Genomic DNA, 22,649 nt, shown 5'->3' on the forward strand with positions numbered 1-22,649 from the left:
TTTCCACTGGCGGGTGAAACTAGAACTAGGGGGCATGGCGTCAAAGGGGGAGCAGATTTAGGACTGAGTTGAAGAGGAACTTCTTCACACAAAGGGTTGTGAATTTGTGGAATTCCCTGCCCAGTGAAACAGTTGAGGCTACCTCATTTTTAAGGCCAGGATAGACAGATTTTTGAATAGTAAAGAATGAAGGGTTACAGAGACCAGGCAGGTAAATGGAGATAAGTCCACAAAAAGATCAGCCACGACCTCACTGAATGGCAGAACAGGCTCGAGGGGCCGAATGGCCTACTCCTGCTCCAATGTTCTCACGATTACATAGTGTTAATGAACTGTAGTTTAAAAACGTACATGATGTTGAGGGCCTTTGTATTTACCTTGAAAATAATTAGAATAAGTTGCACAGTCAGTCAGCACAGGTACATCTCTCTATCCCTCAGGTTGTCCATATCCCCACCTGGCCCGCTCGCGCACCGCCCTTCTGGCGTTGCCACGGCGACGGGTGAGGGCGTGGCGCGGGACTGCGGGCGTGGCGTGAGCCGTGTGTCACATGGAGGTGGTCACGTGACCTCCCCGCCCCCGGTCTTCCGCTGGCCTGCGCTATATCGTTGCCATGGCGACAGGGGCGTGGCTCACTTGGTTCGGCCCTCGCCCCGCCCCCCTCTCCGCTCGCGCGTCCCTAGCAACAGGGCCGGTGTCCGAGGCGGGGGGAGGGGCGCTCACTGGATTCCGGCCGCCGGGCGGGGGCTGTGTGTGTGAGGGGGACAATGGCATGACTGACACCCCCATTCCCCCCTCCTCGGGTCAATGTTGAATCAGGAGAGGCTCAAGGCCCTGAGCCTGGTGGCGGGGGCCGCGGCCGGCGTGGCCTCGGGCTTCCTGGGCATCTACTGCATCTGGAGAAGTCACAAGAGCCGCCTGGTGCTGGAGGGCCTGGGCCGGGAGGGGGGTCACCAGGCCCAGGCCCAGGCCTCACCGGCCAACGGGCCCACCGACGAGCAGCTGGAGATACGCTGGCACCTGGACTCCATCCAGAGCTGCCTTGACGGCCTGAAGAACGAGGTGTCCTCCCTCAAGGAGTGCATCCAGTCCATTGTGGAGAGGCAGAGCGGCGTGAGGAAACCCAAGAGCTCCCGCAAGAAGAAGAGGCGATACGAGGCCAAGAGGGACAGCGACGACTCCACCGAGTCCGTCTCCATCTACTTCACAGCGAACGCGGGCAAAGCCTCAGACAGCGAGAGTGAGGCGGGGTCAGTTACAGATGTTGCTGCAGGAGGGCTGGGGGAGGCTAAGGGGACATCCCTCCCAACATCCACCTTATTCACTGTGTGTCTTGGGGCTCCAGGGGAGGATAAGGGCTATGTGGACATCCTTGCTGCTGCCTCCCAACATCGGCCTTCATAGCGAGGGGGATTGAATATAAAAGTAGGGAGGTCTTGCTGCGGCTGTATAGGGCATTGGTGAGGCCGCAGCTGGAGTACTGTGTGCAGTTTTGGGCGCCGCACCTGCGCAAGGATATTTTGGCCTTGGAGGGAGTGCAGAGGAGGTTTACTAGGCTGATACCGGAGTTGAGGGGGCTGAGCTATGAGGAGAGGCTGAATAAACTAGGCTTGTACTCGTTAGAGTTTAGAAGAATGAGGGGAGATCTCAGTGAGACGTATAAGATGATGAATGGGATGGATAGGATAGAGGTGGAGAGACTCTTCCCGCTCAAAAGAGACAGTAGGACTAGGGGGCACAGCCTCAAGATAAAGGGGGGGCGGTTTAGAACGGAGTTGAGGAGGAACTTCTTCACTCAAAGGGTGGTGAATCTCTGGAATTCTCTGCCCGTTGAAGTGGTGGAGGCTGCCTCGCTAAATATTTTTAAGAAGCGGGTTGATGGGTTTTTGATAAGAGAGGGGATTAAGGGTTATGGGGAGAGGGCGGGAAAGTGGAACTGAGCCACGACAGATCAGCCATGATCTTATTGAATGGCGGGGCAGGCTCGAAGGGCCAGATGGCCTACTCCTGCTCCTATTTCTTATGTTCTCTGTGTGTCTTGGGGCTCTACAGGAGGATGAGGGCTATGTGGACATCCCTCTGCTGCCTCCCAACATCCACCTTATTCACTGTGTCTTGGAGTTGCAGGAGAGGATGAGGACCGTGTGGACATCCCTCTGCTCCCTCTCAACATCCACCTTATCCACTCTGTCTTGGGGCTTCAGGATAGGATGAGGGCTGTAGGGACCCTTTGCTGCCTCCCAGCATCCACCTTATTCACTATATGGCCCCATCTCCTCCATGAGAGGAGGTAATGGCCTAGTGGCGTTACTACTAGACCATCCAGAAACTCAGCTAACGTTCTGGGGACTTGGGTTCGAATCCTGCCATGGCAGCTGGTGGAATTTGAATTAAGTAAAAAAATTCTGGAATCAAGAATCTACTGATGACCGTGAAACCGTTGTTGGAAAAATCCATCTGGTTCATAATGTCTTTTAGGGAAGGGAATCTGCTATCCTTACCTGGTCTGGCCTACATGTGACTCCAGAGCTACAGGAATGTGATTGACTCTTAACTGGTCTCCAGGGGCAACTAGGGATGGGCAATATGCTGGGCAGCCAGTGACGCCCATGTCCCAGAAATGAATTTTAAAAAAACCTGCATTGTAATTCTAATCTTAGACACCCCGCCGACCTCCACTGCTCCACATGATGTGTGGCTACCCAGCATTTCTCCTCTCCCACATTTTCCTCTTTTTGGTTGCTCTCAATATGATGTGGTAGCGATCCACCCAAGGATGGGTCCTCCCCTCATTTTGCCACCATCCCCCTTCCCACACGTTGCTCATCAGGTTAGGAGCAACCAAGAGGAACGTGACTAGGGGAAAGGAATATGCGAGGTGCTTTCCTCATGTGTATCCCTTAGGCACACGAGTCCTCATGGAAAGGATCCTCCTTCCACCTGTCAAACAGCCATTTTCCCTTAAGGTTTGAGCCCTTCCCCTATCACCATTGAAAATTTGTTGGTTGAGAATTGTGGCTCATAATCCTGAGCATGGGACTTTTGTCTGACCCTGGCTTGACTTGCAATTTCTGGGTTGACCACACCCCTCAGGTCTCTAATGATCCTGTTACTTCCATTCAGATATGTACAGGTGTGTGAAATAGCAGGACTGGTAGTATCTGCGCAGAGGGGAACTCTGTTATTCCTTCAGGTCTGTGGCCTTTTGTCAGAACTTGGATTTTGGATCAAATCGCTCCATAACAAAATATGGATTCCCGTGGTTCAATAAGGTGGTTCACTAACTGTCTTCACAAGGGCTAATGGGGTGGACAGTAAATGCCAACCTTGACAGTGAGCTGCAGCCCAAGAGCAAGTTTAAAAAATGGGAAGTATTAGAAATATAATGGGCATGGAGCAAGTGAAATGGAGGGTGGGGAAAAAAGACAAGAAGGGAAGGTCTGAGATCTAGTTGAGAAGTTAAACGACAAAAGCTTCCTGGTGGAAGATCAAAGGGTGTGGTAATGGAACAAGGAACTAAGTAAAAGATGTGCCTAGAGAAGGTGTGACCAGCAAGGTCTGAACAGCTGAGAATAGGAAATAAAGTAAAGCAGATCTGCAAAGAAAAATATAAGCAAAATGGGTCAGTGGTTCAAGATTGGCTCCTCACTCTTCCAGCAAAGGCATCCACATCTTATAAAGGATCAGACATATTTAGTGATCATTATTTGGTAATAGAAAAGCTTAAGGTGAAGAGACAGAAGACTCAATCAAAAACACTGAAGAGATATCATCAGCAAGAAAATTCCTTAGTTGCCACACTCCACCTGAGGGAGAATTTAGCACGGCCAATGCACTTAATCAGGTTTCGGACTGTGGAAGGAAACCCACGCAGACACGGGGAGAATGTGCAAACGCCACACAGACAGTGATCCAAGCCGGGAATCGAACCCAGGTCCTTGGTGTTGTGAGGCAGCCATGCTAACCACAAAAGGTTACAGCAATTGTGAAGATCTATGAGTTCCAGGTGCTGGTTTGGGACAGAGGATGGTTATAGTGATTAGTTCCATGCTTTTGTCAGGCAAGGCCATATGCTGTCTGCCCTTTTAGTTGTTACAGAAAGAAATCCCACAACACCAGTTTAAAGTCCAAACAGGTTTATTTGTAGCAAAAGCCGCAAGCTTTTGAGACAGCTTGTCCATTCGTCAGGTGGCTGGGAGTTCTGATCGTAAAAAGGACACGGGTAAAAGGAAATCAACCAAGGATAATTTTGATTGAAATGGATCTGTGATGGTCAACTTACAGATTTGGTTTGGTTGATATTGCTGCCCTATTAGTATTCAATCATCAATCGGGCTGAGAGTGGGGACTCGCCGTAAACATCAAGAAAACAAAAAAAAAAGATTGCAAGTAATCTCCAACAAACAATAGATGTTTACACCAATCAAACTTGACATGGTGGAGGACTTCACCTATTTGGGCAGTTCCATTTTGCTGCAGGGAGCCATACTCAAAGAGCTCAATGTAAAAATAGGCAAAACGGTTTCCAACCATGAGAAAGATTTGGAAAAGTATAAAGAACTCAGGTTCTATTGTCCAATGTGCTCACCACTCTCTTGTATGAAACTTGGAACCTGCACTTGTCTGCCCAATCCACCAATACGTCTATGTCCTTTTGAAGTTCATTATTATTCTCATCACAGTTGACGATGTTTCCAATCTTCATAGCATCTGCAGATGTTGAAATCGTGCCCTGCGCACCATAGTCTCGATTACTAATATATGTCAGAGCAAAGATCCTCACACTCACCAACCCCCTCCCCTCCCCAGGGAATTCCACTAGAACAGACCTTCTTTAAACCTGAAAACAACCCTTTATCACTACTCTGTTTTTTGGCACTCGGTCAATTTCTTATCTAAGTGCCTACTTTTCCTTTTATTCCATGAGCTAGAATCTTGTTTATAAATCTGTTGTGTGGTGCTGATTTGAAAATTTTTACGCACCAAATCATTGGTGTCGCCCTTATCAATCTTCTCTGTTACCTCTTCAAAAAACTCCAGCTTAAACATGATTTTCCCTTGATGAATCCATTTGAATTTGCAAGTGCCAGGAGTTTAAATTGAGTTTAAGATTCCTTTAAATACCCTTTATTAGTGTCTCAAGTAGGCTTACATTAATACGGCAATGAAGTTACTGTGAAAATCTTAATTCCGGTTCCTGTTTGGGTACGCTGAGGGTGAATTTAGCATAGCTGATGCATCTAACCAGCACGTTGCTCAGACTGTGGGAGGAAATTCCTAGCATAGTTTTCTGACTTAGGATTTGAAACCATGACTTTCTGACTCAGCTATGAGCATACTACCAACTGTGCCATGACTGACACCCCTATGTCCATGTACATTACATCAACTACATTGCCCTCATCAACTTCTCCGTTACCTGTTCAGAAAACTTCATGTTAGTTAAATGCAATTTTCCCTTAAGAAATCCAGGCTGGCTTTCTTTAATTTGTTAATGTGGCTATTAGCTTTGCCCTAAATTTTGTTTCTGAAGGTTTCCTCACCACCTAAGTTAAACTGACTGCTCTGACATTGTTGGCCTTATCTTTATAGGCTTTTCTGAACAAGGATGTAATGTTTACAATTTGCCAGTCCTCTGGCACCACCCTGGGGTCTTAAGAAAAACTGAAAAATTATGGTCTGTGGCATTGCAATTTTCTCACTACTTCCTTCAGCATTCTTAGATGCATCTTACCCAATCCTGTTCCCTATCAGCTTTATAGATATCCTATCCAATACCACCCCTTTTTATCAATTTTAACCCCTTCTAGTGACTAAAATTTCCTCCTCTTTAACTATGACTAGTGTAGCATCTTCCTTGAAAAAGACAGATGCAAAGTATTCATTTAATACTCCAACTATGTCCTCTGCCTCCTGTATAAATCCTGTTTTTGGTCCCTAATCAGCTCTATTTTTACCATCCGTTTACCATTTATATGCCTGTAGAAAACTTTGGGACTTAGGTTGGCTGCCAGTACTCCCTTGCTGCTTCTCTTATTTGCTTTTTCAATAAACCTATATTCAGCCTGTTCCTTCTGACATCTGTCAGGAGCACACTTTTTTTTCTTTGTCTTAATTGCTACATCTTTTGTTATCCAGCAAGCTCTAGTTTTGTTTGCCCTATCTTTCCCTTATGCAGGACTATATCTTGACTGTGCCTGAAATGCATCATCTTTAAAGGTAGTCCGTTGTTCAGCTCACTTTTTTTTCTGCCAACAATTAGCTTAATTTATTCAACCTGTTTTTACCCTATTTTTACCTAAGAAAACACTCAGAACTGCCTCCAGTTTCATCCATTTATAAAGACGACTCAATTGGCTTTTCCATGTCACTTGACATCTGTCATCACAGCCCGCCCAACAGTTCATGTACTGGGTGACCCAACATGAACTAGCAGCAGACTATGGGTAGAGATCTCTGGTTGGTCAAAAGAAGCTGGTGCGACATAAGAACATTGGCTGTGGTAGGAGAGAATGGAGTGATTTATGTCTCCATACATCTAGATACTCTTAAGTCTATGAAAAGTCAGAAGTTATGATCTAAAATAATTGAATGCAATGTCAATTCCAGGTGGCTGTAAAGAGCTCAATCGAAAGATGAAATGCTGCTCCTTAACTTTGTGTTGAACTTCACTGGAATGCCTCAGGAGGCTGAGGACAAAAAGGTCTGAGTGGGAGCAAAGTGGAGAATTAAAATGAGAGGAAACTTGGTTGAATTTGTGGACCAAAAGGAAATGTCCTGTAAAGTGGTCGTCTAGTCTATGTTTGGCCTTCCCAATTCAGAGCACGCCTCATTGTGAGAAGCAAATTTGGTGTGCTAAGTTGAGAGAAATGTAAGCAAATCACTGTCTCATCTGGAAGGAGTATTTGGGACCTTGGATTATGAAAAGGGAGGAGGTAAAAGGCACGTATTGCATCTCCTGCACTTGCACGGAAAGGTAGGAAAAAGAGAGGAGATGTTGGGAATGACTAAAGATTGGAACAAAATATGACAGAGGAAACAGTCACTTTAGAATGCTAAAAATATAGGGGAGTGGGGAGATGTATTTAATGGCATCACACTTGACATGATGGGAAAGGTGGAGGCTGATCCATTGAATACAAAGGCAGATGGGAATTTTAGGACAGGGCAAACCTTATTGTCTGGGTTGGTAGTGATGAGAGCAGAAATGAAGCAGACATGATGGAAGGCCCATGATGTTTAGGGACGGTGGGGTAGGTTGGGGCGTCTCCAATTGAGGAACTAGCAACAGAGTGCCTACAGGAAATAGGTGTGAGGAGTAGTCGACAAGGTAACTGGGAGTTGGGGGATTTATAGTGAGTATTAGTTGATAGGCTATCCTTAGATGTAGGTAAAAATAGACTAGGGAAGAAAAAAGTCAAGATAAATGGAGGCATATCTGAATCTTCTGAACTCTCTGTCACATTAAGAGTTATGATGTGGAGATGCCGGCATTGGACTGGGGTAAACACAGTAAGAGGTCTGACAACACCAGGTTTAAGTCCAACCAATTTATTTGATAGTAAACTCACAAGGTTTCGAGGTTCACAATTCACAATTCACCTGACGAAGAGGGAAACCTCGAAAGCTTGTGAGTTTACTATCAAATAAATCGGTTGGACTTAAACCTGGTGTTGTCAGACCTCTTACGACATTAAGAGTTTCCAGTTCTGTGGGCATCTCCTTTTCACCATAGGCAGCCATTTTTCGCTCTTTGCTTTTCTTTAAATACAGATGACAGCTATTTAGGATCCTGCCATCCACAATGCCTCTCAACACACTTTCTGACTCTTACCCCATTACCACTCCCTTTTGCCTTGAATCATTTCATCTGTAGCAGCACAATGGTTAGAACATAAGAAATAGGAGCAGGAGTAGGCCATCTAGCCCTTCGAGCCTGCCCCGCCATTCAATAAGATCATGGTTGATCTGTCGTGGCTCAGTTCCACATTCCCGCCCTCTCCCCATAACCCTTAATCCCCTCGCTTATCAAAAACCCATCAACCCGCGTCTTAAAAATATTTAGCGAGGCAGCCTCCACCACCTCAATGGGCAGAGAATTCCAGAGATTCACCACCCTTTGAGTGAAGAAGTTCCTCCTCAACTCCGTTCTAAACCGCCCCCCCTTTATCTTGAGGCTGTGCCCCCTAGTCCTACTGTCGTTTCTGAGCGGGAAGAGTCTCTCCACCTCTATCCTATCCATCCCATTCATCATCTTATACGTCTCAATGAGATCTCCCCTCATTCTTCTAAACTCTAATGAGTACAAGCCTAATTTATTCAGCCTCTCCTCATAGCTCAACCCCCTCAACTCCGGTATCAGCCTAGTAAACCTCTGCACTCCCTCCAAGGCCAAAATATCCTTGCGTAAGTGCGGCGACCAAAACTGCACACACTACTCCAGCTGCGGCCTCATCAATGCCCTATACAGCCGCAGCAAGACCTCCCTACTTTTATATTCAATCCCCCTCGCTATGAAGGCCAGCATCCCATTAGCCTTCCTGAGCACCTGCTGCACCTGCAGGCTGGGTTTTTGCGACTCATGCACAAGGACCCCGAGGTCCCTCTGCACCGTCGCCTGCTGCAGTTTTTCGCCACGTAAGAAATAGTCCTTCCTACCATTATTCCTACCAAAGTGGACCACCTCGCACTTGCCAACATTAAATTCCATTTGCCATTTCCTGGCCCATTCGCCCAGCCTATCTAGATCCTTCTGCAGACTCTCCACACCCTCCGCGCAATTTGCCGTTCCACCAATCTTGGTGTCATCAGCAAATTTCGACACCATACACTCGGTTCCCTCCTCCAGATCATCTATATAAATGGTAAATAGCTGAGGCCCCAGCACCGACCCCTGGGGCACTCCACTAGTCACCAACCACCAATCCGAATAGCACCCATTAACCCCCATTCTCTGCCTCCTATTTGACAACTTGCAGTTAGCACTGCAATCTCTCAGCTTCAAGGACCCAAGTTTGGGTGACTAGAGTTTGCATGTTCTCTTCATGTCTGCTTGGGTTTCCTCTGAGTACTCTGGTGTCCTCCTCTGTTTAAAGATGTCGGTTAGACAGATTAGCCATGCTAAATGCACAAACATAGGGTGGAGGAGGGAGACAGGATGGGAAGCTTTATCGGAGAGTCAGTGCAGACCTGATGGGCCAAATGGCCTCCTCTGCATTCTATGTATTCTATTTAATCTCTCTTGCCTTCTATCTGATCACAGATCTCCCTTTATGCCCTTTTCCCAACCACCACCTGACCTGTTCCCCATGCTTCCTTGCTCAAATCCCTTTACATTTTGAACTTTTCCCAGTTCTGATTAAAGGTCACAAACCTGAAACATTGGGCAGAATTTGATACTTTTTTAAATGTCCACTTAATGGTCTCAACACGCATACACCTGCATATGCTAACACATCTGTGTGTGCCCACATGCCTCTATGTATACCTGTACCTACAATTTACTGTACCTGTGTATGGGTTTGCAGGTTTCTTGGATATGTGCACATGTTTCTATGTGCACTTGTGTAGATATATGTGTAGATGTATTTAAGCATCAATGTGTATGTAATCTCATATGTACATACATATATTTAAGTATTTGGCTACTTAAGGAATGTATATTCTTATAGAATTCTCACAACGCCAGGTTGAAGTCCAACAGTTTATCTGGAATCATGAGCTTCATCGGGTGAAGGAGCAGCTCTCCGAAAGCTCATGATTCCAGATAATGCTATTGGAATTTAACCTAGTGTTGTGAGATTTTTTACTGCGCCCACCCCAAGTCTAATGCCGGCATCGTATATACATATAGGTAGGTATATATGCATATAATTGCTCTGAAAGAACATCTTACCCAGGCTCTATCCGTGTAACCCCACATATTTACCTCAAAATTCCACTAACCTACACATCTTGGGACACTGAGGGACAATTTAGCATGGCCAGTCAACCTGACCCACACATCTTTGGATTGTGGGAGGAAACAGGAGCACCTGGAGGAAACCCACACAGACATGGGGAGAATGTGCAAACTCCACAAAGACAGTGACCCTAGGCTGGAATTGAACCAGGGTCCCTGGCGCTGAGAGGCAGCAGTGCTAACCACTGTGATCGGATGTGTAAGAAAAGAACTCTAGCAAGAATAAATCAGTATTTCAGAACCACACAAGACAGGACAGCACCAATATAAAGCTTTCAGCTGGTCAGCGACAATGTCCAGGAGATCTGAAATAAAAATTAAAGACTGCAGCCTTGAAGATAAACAGTTAACTTTTTGATTCCAGTATGACTCCAGCACTTTGTCTTTATTTCAGATCTCCAGCATCAGCAGTAATTTGCTTTTAAATCCAGCAGATAATGATAATTCTTTGTCTTTCATATTGTGAGAAGGAGCCTGATGGTAAGGTATTTTTATTCCCAGAGTATTAAATGCAATTGGCCTTATGTAAGGTTTGAAAGTAAGAACTTGTGTTTCCTTTGCAACCCACAGACAAATAGAAATCCCGGCACCATTAGGCTGTTCCATGCTTGCTTTTGCAGCTGAATCATTCACAGATGGCAGGACTGGGCTCAATGCTGAGTCTCCATTTCTTCAATATCAGCCAACAGCTGGGTAATAAAATTGAACTTTATGTTATCATAATGTTATTCTGCCCTTTTCCCCAACCACTTTTATCAGGCAAAATGTGTAAAGGGACTATTGTCAAGAAACCTGTACAATGCTCAAATAAGATTTCTTATTTGATACTTTTTTAATTGAAGAATTGTTCTGCAGAAGCTAAAGAGTCACCAAGCAATGCTGAGCAGATAATGAGTCATAGATTTAAAAATCTACTAGGAATAAGATACTTCCAAGAAACTGAAGTGATTGCATGCCATTATTTATCATGTCTTGTGTACTACTACTTGTCAGCTGTTCACCATGTTCAGCGTATAAGTGTATGTCAGAGTAATTTGATGCTTGGAAGTTTTCTATTCTATTTATCTGAAACCACTTCCAATTATCCATCATACTATCCTTGGGGAACTGAGTTGTCATGAGGCGACCTCTCCGCAACCCTACGGTGCTGTGAGCAAGTGGTCATTCTTCATTGTGAGCCAGATACTGATGGTCATTATGCTGTAGAGGCTGATGCTGCACCTTTTCTAATCTTCCTCATGCACTTTTCAACAGCAATTACTCAATAACACTAGAGAACAGGACCCTTCTTAGAGGTTTCCTCTCCATTGTACAGTGTTGAGATTACTTGTAGCATTGCCCCAGCTCATAATAATTGAGCCAGCGCACGAGGGGTTTGGATATAGTAAATAAGGAGAAATATTTTCCAGTGGCTGAAGAGTCAATAACTTCAGGGCACGGATTCAAAGCAAGGGAACCAGAAGCGATGCAAGGAGAAGCTTTTCACTGCAAAAAGTGGTTAGGATTTGGAATGGATTGCTTCATTGTGTGGTGGATACAGATTCAATAGTCACCTTCAAAAGGGAAATGGATAAATAATTGTAGAGGGAAGAATACATGGGTGTAAGAAAATGTTAGGGAGTGGGGCTAACTGACTTGCTCTTTGAATGAGCTGGATGGGCTTTGATTGGGCTGAATAGATTCCTATCCTATGAGTCTCTTCGGCAATGTGCTATTACACAGTCTGACAATTTATTCACTATCCTTATAGTTAAAGTCATTCCTATTGATAAATGATAATGTTTTTATGAACTGATTTTCAGTTTTTCAAATAGCTGATCAGATTCAGAATCTTAGAGTCCTTGCAGTGCAGATGGAGGCCATTCGGCCCATTAAGTCTGCACCCTCCCAGGCCCTATCCCTATAATGTCACATATTAACCCCACTAACTGCTCTAATCTACACATCATGGGACACTAAGAGGCAATTTAGTATGACCAATACGCCTAGCCTGCACATCTTTGGACTGTGGGAGGAAACCAGAGCACCTGAAGGAAACCCACTCAGGCACTGGGAGAATGTGCAGACTCCACACAGACCGGGTTCCTTGATCTGTGGAGCAGCAGTGCTAACTACTGTGCCAACATGCTGTCCCAATTTAGCCCCATGTCCCAGTTCTTTCCCCAAAATCTTGCAAATTAGATCTATTCAGGCACTTTTCTAACTGACATTTGAAATTTCTGTGGAAATCTGCTTTTTCTTGATCCTTTCAGATAGTGGATTCCAGATCTTAACTCGATATGGAAATAAAGGCTGCGGAGAAAAGATTCAATGCGCCCAAAAACAGGAGAGAGTCGCAGCAGTTATTCTGATGGACTGCGAGTCACAATCTTATGGAAGGGCAGAAACAGAGCCTCAGCTTGCAGGGGAAGCTGGCTGCCAAGCTCTAGGGGCACCATTGTGCAGGAGGCCCAAACTCCCACTGCTCTGGGAGGTTATCCTGCACCCCCAGAGCGCTCCAATTGGATCAATGATTTGACTTCCTGAATGCTCTAATTTACAAAACCAATACCCCACAGTCTTCCCCCCCCATCGCCTTGCCCCTCTTTGTTAATGTGCATTTTTAAATCCTTCGGCACACACACACACATTTATCAATTAACTTGTACTTCCCCTCCATGTTGTTCCACCCAAAGTACGTCACACTTCTCCATATGGTACTGTGACTGTCACATATCTGCCCATCTCAGCCTGTCTACATTCTGTTGTAGACTGCTAGAATCCATAAACTTTGAAATTGGTGCTGTCTACACCAACTCTAACCGTGGGGCGGCACGGTGGCACAGTGGTTAGTACTGCTGCTTCACAACTCCAGGGACCTGGGTTTGATTCCTGACTTGAGTCACTGTCTGTATAGAGTTTGCACATTCTCCTCGTGTCTGCGTGGGTTTCCTCCAGCTGCTCCGGTTTCCTCCTACAGTCGAAAGATGTGCAGGTTCGGTTGATTAACCATGCTAAAAAATTGCCTTTAGTGTCCTGAGATGCATACGTTAGATGGATTAGTGGGTAAATATGTAGTGATATGGGGGTAGGGCCTGGGTGGGATTGTGTTTGGTGCAGACTCGATGGGCCAAATGGCCTCTTTCTGTACTGTAGGGTTTCTATGATTCCAGGTCAACAAAAGCAACGTTCTAATGTCATTTCCTGGACGACTTCAGTGTATACATGCTTCGCTCTAATCAGAAAAACATTTCTGTGTTCAGCTCGTGTTGATAAGTAGAACCCAAGAGCCAAACATTGTCTGATCACCTCGAGTCCCATCTAAATATGTTGATTCCTATTGTTTAAAGTTTTGATCACGTTTTCGTATCAACATTTCCCATTGAATTTTTCCATCAACCATTGTGTTGGCTTCTAAATGGTTCCATTTGTGTTTCCAAGTTTCTAAAGTCTATCTTCCAGCTCCATTGCCACCTCGTACATGAAAAAAGACATTCATCACTGACCTTCAGGCAACACCACTGAAATTTATAAGATGCTGTACATTTATTTCCAGTTATGCCTCAGCACTTACTGACACTGACGTGGAGAAGGATGAGGAAGAGGACAGCAATTTGGTGCAGATTCTCGATTTCTCCCCTGCGCTGGAAAGAGACTCAGAGACTGAGGCTTTGCAATGCTTGCTATCATCAGAAGTAGATCAGAGTGAAATGAGTGCCCTACTGGAAGAAGTTGACAGGTTACATGGTGGAAGCAAAGAGGAACAGGAACAAGGATTCAAAGTCCTTTTAGACAATAAAAATAAGGTAAAATTAATGCAAATCTTTGTTGCACAATTATAACTGAAGCAGACTAACTTGCAATAATGTAGAAAACTTACATGAAACGGTGGATAAATGTCTTTAGAATTACCATTTTAACCCCAATTCTTGTAATTTAGTTGTGCAGTCACACAGTGGTAAAGTTGCTAAAATGGTAATCCAGAGGTTTGCACTAATGTTTTGAAATATGAGTTCAAATACAATCATGGATGTTGGGAAATTTCAATTAAATTAAATACATTTGAAATAAAAAGCTGGTAATAGTAACTACAAAGTAACCGGGTTGTTGTAAAAACTCATCTGGTTCACAAATGCCCTTTAAGGAATAAAATCTGTTGTTCTTATCTGGCCTGGACCTCTGAACTTTCTTAGCAAGCCACTCATTGTGCTGAAGAAGGTGACTCACCACCATCTTATCCAAGGCAATTAGGGAAGGGGATTAAATGGAAACATGTTCTAGTGGTGCAGTGGGTAGTGTCTCTGTCTCTGAGTCAACAGCTGTGGGTCCGAATCCTACCCTAGGACTTGATGACCAAACTGGCAACCAGCTAGCAACCTATCCTAGGAAATTCTAGCTATGGGGATGTACGTGATGGATAGAATATGCCCACCTATGGCCACATCCAGAAAAAAAATCAAATGTCCAATAATCAATAATTACTGATGCATCAACTTGCAAAATAATTGCTGAAGGAATGTATTTTCTGATAGTGTTATTTATTTTCCAACTTCAGCATTTTAATTTCACCCCGGCTGACATTTTCTCCCTGATGGCCTCATCACCGTACCTGGCCAGTCCAGATTGGAGTTGGCCATGTAAGAACGTAAGGTTCTTCATGTCTTTTTCAAGTGGTCAGGACATGGAAAATAACTATAGTCCTGCTTCGTCCTTTGCATAGCAACTGTAAATGAACAATTATCAAGGGGCCACACGGTGAAGCCTTCCATTGTTTGCTGAAGCAGAGAGAGAGAGCTAAGATTTTACCTGTTAAAAACCTGTTTAAAATAAGTTTAAAGCACTTTACTCTTTGTAGAACTGTTTAAAGCATTTATTTATTGTATTTACTGCTTTAAGAATTCTGAAGGAGTGGTTAAAAGGCATTTGTGGACCAGCCTGCTTTAAATCAGCGCCAGATTTAAAAGGAGGCCTGGTGTAGACAGCAGGCAGCGTCTGAGCGGGCAGCGGAGTGAGTGGGAAGCAGAGTGAGTTAATAGGGCTTAATATCAAAAAGGGCTTGGAGGAAAAAAGGCCAGGTGAGTTTGTTTGAAAAAACAAGGAAAAAAATTTTTTTTCAAAACTACTACAGCAGGAAACAAGGAAAAAAATTCTTTTCCCCATAAAAAATTACAGTGAATAATGGAGGGGCATGTGATGTGTGGTTTCTGTATGATGTGGGAACTGGTGGACCCCAGGGTCCTTCCCAGTGACCATGTCTGTAGTAAGTGCAGGTTGCTGGAGGAGCTCCAGCTCAAGGTGGATGAGCTGGCCTCTGAGCTACAGACACTGAGGCTCATCAGGGGGAGAGAGGGTGCCATTGTCAATGGGGTGCAAGTGACATCCACCCCTGCTAGACTGGCTAAATCTAAGGGTCAGGGACAAAAGGGGGCTGCTGGGAGGAGGAAGGGGGGTGAGGAGCGGAGGCCTCAGCCTCTTAATCTGCATAACAGGTTTGAGGTTCTTGCTTCCAGTCTGGAAGAGGACGAGGCAGGTGAGGTTGGTGAGCAAACTGCACACGGTACAGTGATGCAGCAGGACATAGGCAAAGAGAAGGGGAAAAGGAACGTAGTAGTGATTGGGGATAGTGGGGTGAAGGGTATTGACACTGTCCTTTGTCACAATGACAAAGTGCACAGAAGGGTGTGTTGTCTGCCTGGTGCTCGGGTACAGGATGTCGCAGCTGGGCTGCAGAGGAATCTGGAGTGGGAGGGTGAGAACCCGGTCGTTGTAGTACATGTGGGTGCCGGCGACGTAGGCAAAGTGCGGACTGAGGATCTGGGGAGGGAGTATGAAAAGCTGGGAATGGAATTAAAAAGTAGAACCGACAAGGTGGTCGTCTCTGGGCTACTGCCTGAACTGAGTGCAGACGGGCGTAGGGTTGACAGGATAAAGGAAGTGAATGGGTGGCTCAGGGATTGGTGTGGGAGGAATGGGTTCGAATTTATGGGGCATTGGCACCAGTATTGGGGTAGGTGGGACTTGTTCGGGCGGGATGGGGTGGGTCTGAACCGTGCTGGGACCAGAGTGTTGGCGAATCGAGTAAAGAGGACTGTAGACAGGGCTTTAAACTAATTAGGGGGGGGGAGGGTGCGAGGGTAGGTGACACTACGAGGTCTAAAGTTAAGGATAGGGTACAGGTAAGGGAAGAGGCCGAGGATGTCCCAATTGGTGGCGTTATGGCAAATAGGGTCCAGGTGAAGGCTGGGATGAAAGCGCTTTATCTGAATGCACGAAGCATTCGGAATAAAGTGGATGAGCTGGTGGCACAGATCGACACAAATGGATACGATCTGGTGGCCATTACAGAGACGTGGCTGCAAGGTGACAGGGACTGGGAGATGAATGTACAGGGCTATCAAGTGTTTAGGAAGGATAGGCAGGAGGAAAGAGGGGGTGGCGTAGCTCTGCTGATTAAGGATAGTATCAAGGTGGTAGCAAGGGATGATATCGGAGCCAAAGAGCAGAAAGTGGAATCGTTGTGGGTGGAGATTAGGAACAGCAAAGGGAGGAAGACGCTGGTGGGTGTCGTCTATAGGCCCCCAAATAATGATCTGGAGGTGGGGCGGGCTGTTAACGCGCAAATAAGTGCGGCGTGCAGGAATGGGACGGCAGTAGTTATGGGAGATTTCAATCTGCATATTGATTGGTTGACCCATGTTGGACGAGGTGGGCTCGAGGAGGAGTTCTTGGAATGCTGCCGGGATAATTTCCTTGAACAGTGTGTGTTGGAGCCGACGAGGGAGCGAGCTATCTTGGATCTGGTGCTATGTAATGAGGCGGGTAGAATTAGGGACCTTGCGGTGAAGGATCCTCTTGGAGAGAGTGATCATTGCATGGTGGAGTTTCTGTTGCAGATGGAGGAGGAGAAAGTGGGTTCCCGGACACGCGTCCTTTGTTTGAATAGAGGGGAGTATGGTAGGATGAGAGAAGAATTGGCGAATGTGGACTGGGGGAGCGCGTTGGAAGGTAGGTCTGCTGAGGAGCAGTGGAGGATCTTTAAGGAGATCTTTCTTGGTGCTCAGCAGAAATTTATTCCGATGGTCAAAAAGGACAGTAGGAGGAGAGGTAATAAGCCGTGGATAACGAAGGAGGTGAAGGAAAGTGTTAAATTAAAAGCGGAGGAATTTAGAGTAGCTAAGAGCAGTGGGCGAGAAGAGGATTGGGAAAGGTTTAAATGTCAACAAAGATTGACAAAGAAGTTGATAAAGGAGGGTAGGAGAAGCTATGAAGCTGGGCTAGCGCTTAATATAAAAAAGGATAGCAAGAGTTTTTATAAATATATAAAAAGGAAGAGGCTGGCTAGGGTGAACGTTGGTCCTTTAGAGGATGAGAAAGGGGAGCTAGTGGTAGGGGATGGGGATATGGCTAAGGTATTGAATAACTTTTTTGTTTCTGTCTTCATGGAGGAGGACGTGAATAATTTGCCGGGTGTTAGCGATGGAAAGGTGGTAGGACTGGAGGGTCTTAATGACATTACTGTTACTAGAGAGGTGGTGCTCGACAGACTGGAGGGGCTGATTGTGGACAAGTCCCCAGGACCGGCTGGAATGCATCCGAGGGTTCTGAAAGAAATGGCGGAGGTTATAGTGGATGCCTTGGTGGTTATTTTCCAGACGTCGCTGGATTCCGGGGAAGTGCCGGAAGATTGGAAAACGGCTAATGTTACGCCGTTGTTTAAGAAGGGTGCCAGGCAAAAGGCGGGGAATTATAGGCCGGTTAGTTTAACGTCTGTGGTAGGTAAACTGTTGGAATCCGTCATTAAGGAGGAAATTGCGAGGCATCTTGAAGGGAATTGCTTGATAGGGCAGACGCAACACGGTTTCATTAAAGGGAAGTCGTGTCTGACAAATTTACTGGAGTTCTATGAGGATGTGTCTAGGGCAGTGGATAGAGGAGAGCCGGTGGATGTGGTCTTTCTGGATTTTCAGAAGGCGTTTGACAAGGTACCTCACAAGAGGTTATTGCAGAAGGTCAGGGGACATGGAGTTGGGGGTAGGGTGTTAGCGTGGATAGAGGATTGGTTGTCAAATAGGAGGCAGAGAGTGGGGGTCAATGGGTGCTATTCGGATTGGCGGTTGGTGACTAGTGGGGTGCCCCAGGGGTCGGTGCTGGGGCCTCAGCTATTTACCATTTATATAGATGATCTGGAGGAGGGAACCGAGTGCAGGGTGTCGAAATTTGCTGATGACACCAAGATTGGGGGAAAGGCAAATTGTGCGGAGGGTGTGGAGAGTCTGCAGAAGGATCTAGATAGGCTGGGCGAATGGGCCAGGAAATGGCAAATGGAATTTAATGTTGGCAAGTGTGAGGTGGTCCACTTTGGTAGGAAGAATGGTAGGAAGGACTATTACTTACGTGGCGAAAAACTGCAGCAGGCGACGGTGCAGAGGGACCTCGGGGTCCTTGTGCATGAGTCGCAAAAACCCAGCCTGCAGGTGCAGCAGGCGGTCAGGAAGGCGAATGGGATGCTGGCCTTCATAGCGAGGGGGATTGAATATAAAAGTAGGGAGGTCTTGCTGCAGCTGTATAGGGCATTGGTGAGGCCGCAGCTGGAGTACTGTGTGCAGTTTTGGGCGCCGCACCTGCGCAAGGATATTTTGGCCCTGGAGGGAGTGCAGAGGAGGTTTACTAGGCTGATACCGGAGTTGAGGGGATTGAGCTATGAGGAGAGGCTGAATAAACTAGGCTTGTACTCGTTAGAGTTTAGAAGAATGAGGGGAGATCTCATTGAGACGTATAAGATGATGAATGGGATGGATAGGATAGAGGTGGAGAGACTCTTCCCGCTCAAAAAAGACAGTAGGACTAGGGGGCACAGCCTCAAGATAAAGGGGAGGCGGTTTAGAACGGAGTTGAGGAGGAACTTCTTCACTCAAAGGGTGGTGAATCTCTGGAATTCTCTGCCCGTTGAAGTGGTGGAGGCTGCCTCGCTAAATATTTTTAAGAAGCGGGTTGATGGGTTCTTGATAAGAGAGGGGATTAAGGGTTATGGGGAGAGGGCGGGAAAGTGGAACTGAGCCACGACAGATCAGCCATGATCTTATTGAATGGCGGGGCAGGCTCGAAGGGCTAGATGGCCTACTCCTGCTCCTATTTCTTATGTTCTTATGTTCTTATCTTATAGAAAAGAACTTCTTTAAAACTGAGTCTTTGCATCACTACAAAATGCCTTTCACCATATCACCAAGTTCACATAATAACTCCCATTGAATCTTGGTCATTTTGTTAATTCAGACCAAATCAAATAAGCACTTTTAAAAGGACTGGTTCATCAGCAAATTGCTCTAAATTTAGCTGAGATTACCAAGTAGGGAGTAGCATATGTTTATAAATATGCTCTGGTGTAAGAAGACAATTGTAAGTAAGGAGCATGCTATGTTTCATTTTTCTATTCTTCAATGTGAACATACCAATCGAGGATTGCTGGAGGAATTGTTGGTTCTTTATTTGAAGATAAGGCTGTATAGCGATAATGTTTACTAGGCAGTTAAGTGTAGTAGGGATTCTCCCAAAAAAAAGTCTAAGTGTCAAATTCACAGAAAAACTGGAGTAAATTCAGTGGACGTTTAACACGAGAATCTTCCAGTCTGTGCACCAGCGTGATTATCATTAGATTTCAGGAGGCCCAGGCCTATTCCTGCCCAGGAGGCTGACAGTTCACGGCCCCTGTGCATGCTCAGTGGCCCTGAACTGTCATCCTCCCTCTTTGCTGGCCAGCTCAATCGCTGGCCAGCCTGGGAGCCCCACAGTGCTCGCCACACGGCCCAATCAAGGCTCCCTGTCCATTTGCAGGCCAGCCCCCAAACCCTGTCCCGACCCAGCCCAAGACCTGATGAAGTGTCTCCCAGGACATTTTGGGAGACTAGGGAAGAAATTGCAGATCCCCTAGCCGAGATATTTGAATCATCGATTGTCACGGGTGAGGTACCTGAAGATTGGAGAGTAGCAAATGTTCTGCCTTTGTTTAAGAAGGGCTGCAGGGAAAAGCCTGGGAACTATAGGCCAGTGAGCCTCACATCTGTGGTGGATAAATTATTGGAAGGTGTTTTAAGAGACAGGATCTACAGACGTTTAGAGATGCAAGGACTGATTAGGGACAGTCAGCATGGCTTTGTGAGTGGAAATTCATATCTCACAAATTTGATTGAGTTTTTTGAAGGGGTAACCAAGAAGGTAGATGAAGGCAGTGCAGTTGATGTTGTCTACATGGACTTCAGCAAGGCCTTTGACAAGGTACCGCATGGTAGGTTGTTCCATATGGTTAAATCTCACAGGATCCAGGGTGAGATCTAAATGGATACAAAATTGACTTCTTGACAGAAGCCAGAGGGTGGTTGTAGAGAATTGTTGATCAGCAGTGTGCCTCAGGGATCAGTGCTGGGTCCACTGTTTTTTATCATTTATATTAATGAGTTGGATGAGAATATAGGAGGCATGGTTAGTAAGTTTGCAGATGACACTAAGATTGGTGGCATAGTGGACAGTGAAGACCATTACCTCCAATTGCAACGGAAATCTTGATCAATTGGGCCAGTGGGCTGATGAATGGCAGATGGAGTTTAATTTAGACAAAAGCGACGTGATGCATTTTGGTAGATTGAACCAGGGTAGGACTTACTCAGTTAACGGTAGGGCCTTGGGGAGAGTTACAGAACAAACGAATCTAGCTCCTTGAAAGTGGAGTCACAGGTGGATAGAGTGGTGAAGAAGGCATTCGGTATGCTTGGTTTCATCGGTCAGAATATTGAATACAGGAACTGGAATGTCTTGTTGAAGTTGTACAAGACATTGGTAAGCCCACACTTGGAATTTTGTACAATTCTGGTCACCCTATTATAGAAAGGACATTATTAAACTAGAAAGAGTGCAGAAAAGATTTATTAGGATGCTACTGGGACTTGATGGATTGAGTTATAAGGAGAGGCTGGATAGACTGGGACTTTTTTCCTCTGGAGCGTAGGAGGCTGAGGGGTGATCTTATAGAGGTCTGTAAAATAATGAGGGGCACAGATCAGCTAGATAGTCAGTATCTTTTCCCAAAGGTAGAAGAGTCTAAAACTAGAGGGCATAGGTTTAAAGTGAGAGGGGAGAGATACAAAAGTGTCCAGGGGGCAATTTTTTCACACAGATGGTAGTGAGTGTCTGGAACAAGATTCCAGAGGTAGTAGTAAAGGCCAGTACAATTTTGTCTTTTAAAAAGCACTTAGATAGTTACATGGATAAGATGGGTATAGAGGCTTATGGGCCAAATGCGGGCAGTTGCGATTGGCTTAGGGGTTTAAAACAAAAAGGGCAGCATGGACAGGTTGGGTTGAAGGCCCTGTTTTCATGCTGTAAACCTCTATGACTCTATCTCCACCATTCCCCCCTCCTCAGCAGTGATGATCCCCTGCCCAGGCAGGCACCCTGGCTGACCACTCCACCCCCTCCCACCCCTCCTTGATTGCTAGCCTCCCTCCAGCCCCCATCAATCACAGTGGCAAAGTGGCAGTGGGACCCCCCCACCCCCATCCACACTGATCACCTCTAGGCCCCACCCCCAGTAGGCCCCACTCTCTTGGACACTTTGCCCCTTGGGCAGTGCCAGGGGGCACAGTCTGGCACTGCCAGGGTGCCTATGCCCATGGTGCACCACCTCCCCTACTGTCCAATCCCCTGGGACCCTGATTGCCACCCCCTCAATCCAGTAGAGCCGTCCCATCAGTTCCAAAAAGTGGAAAGCTAGTCTGAGCCCTGCTGGAGTGAAATTGAGTGGGAGATGCTAGTGGGCCTGGAGAATTCAGTCCAGGGCCTGCTAATCACATTTAAATTGCATTAAAATTAGATTAAAATCACTTCCGGTGTTCCCACCAACTTCCAACGCGAATCAGATGGTGCCAGATTTCCGCACTGGGAGATGTGGACACGGTGGAAATGCACGCACGAATCCCGCTAGTCACCAGCCCACCACACTAAAGAATCCCCCCAACACCCCACACCCCACCCCACCCCACCCCTCCACACCCCCCACACCCCACCCCACACCCCCCACCTTCCCACCCCACACCCCCCCCCCACCTTCCCACCCCACACCCCCCCCCACCTTCCCACCCCACACCCCCCCCCCACCTTCCCACCCCACACCCCCCCCCCACCTTCCCACCCCACACCCCCCACCACCTTCCCACCCCACACCCCCCCCCCCACCTTCCCACCCCACACATCCCCCCCCCCCACCTTCCCACCTCTACCCTGCTGCTTATATATTGCCTGCAAGTCATGGGACTAATACATTCTGTCCTGAGATTGTAGTGATTAACCCCATTTTAAAATATGCTCCCTTATAGCACATACACATCATATTACAACGTTATGCATGTTCAAGAGTTCTTCAAAAATCATCAAAACAAAAATAACTTGTACTTATGTAGTGCCTTCAACATAATAAAACATCCAAAGGCGCAAAAGTAAAATGGGAAAGGTGGCCAAACTATGGCTTACAAGGGAAATTAGAAATAGTATTAGATGCAATGAACAGGCATATGGATTGGCCAGAAAAAGACAACAGACATGAAAATTGAGAGCATTTTAGAATTTAGCAAAGGAGTTGATTAAGAAGGGGAAAGTAGAGTACTCAAGTAAACTTGTGGGGAATATAAACAAAGGAGATTACAATGGGATAGGGAGGAGT

At 46.1% G+C, this 22,649-nt stretch overlaps 1 protein-coding gene across 3 annotated transcripts in view; it reads left to right on the forward strand.

The window, feature by feature from the left end:
• Window positions 1-722: 722 nt before the first annotated feature.
• LOC145337184 (regulator of microtubule dynamics protein 3-like) overlaps window positions 723-22,649 on the forward strand; it is a 52,793-nt gene continuing 30,866 nt past the window's right edge. For 2 of the 3 annotated variants that reach the window (XR_013885319.1, XM_080181984.1), the window contains exons 1-3: window positions 723-1,250; window positions 10,532-10,654; window positions 13,497-13,746. Coding sequence is in view for 2 of the 3 variants with exons in the window: in XM_080181984.1 (XP_080038110.1) it covers window positions 808-1,250; window positions 10,532-10,654; window positions 13,497-13,746 (816 nt within the window). In the remaining variant the exon portion in view is untranslated. The remainder of the gene's footprint in view (window positions 1,251-10,531; window positions 10,655-13,496; window positions 13,747-22,649) is intronic. The other variant, XM_080181986.1, reaches the window with a different exon arrangement.

Source organism: Carcharhinus amblyrhynchos, unplaced genomic scaffold (genome assembly GCF_965287045.1).
Source record: "Carcharhinus amblyrhynchos unplaced genomic scaffold, sCarAmb.v2.hapA scaffold_44, whole genome shotgun sequence".
NCBI classification, from domain to species: domain Eukaryota; kingdom Metazoa; phylum Chordata; class Chondrichthyes; order Carcharhiniformes; family Carcharhinidae; genus Carcharhinus; species Carcharhinus amblyrhynchos.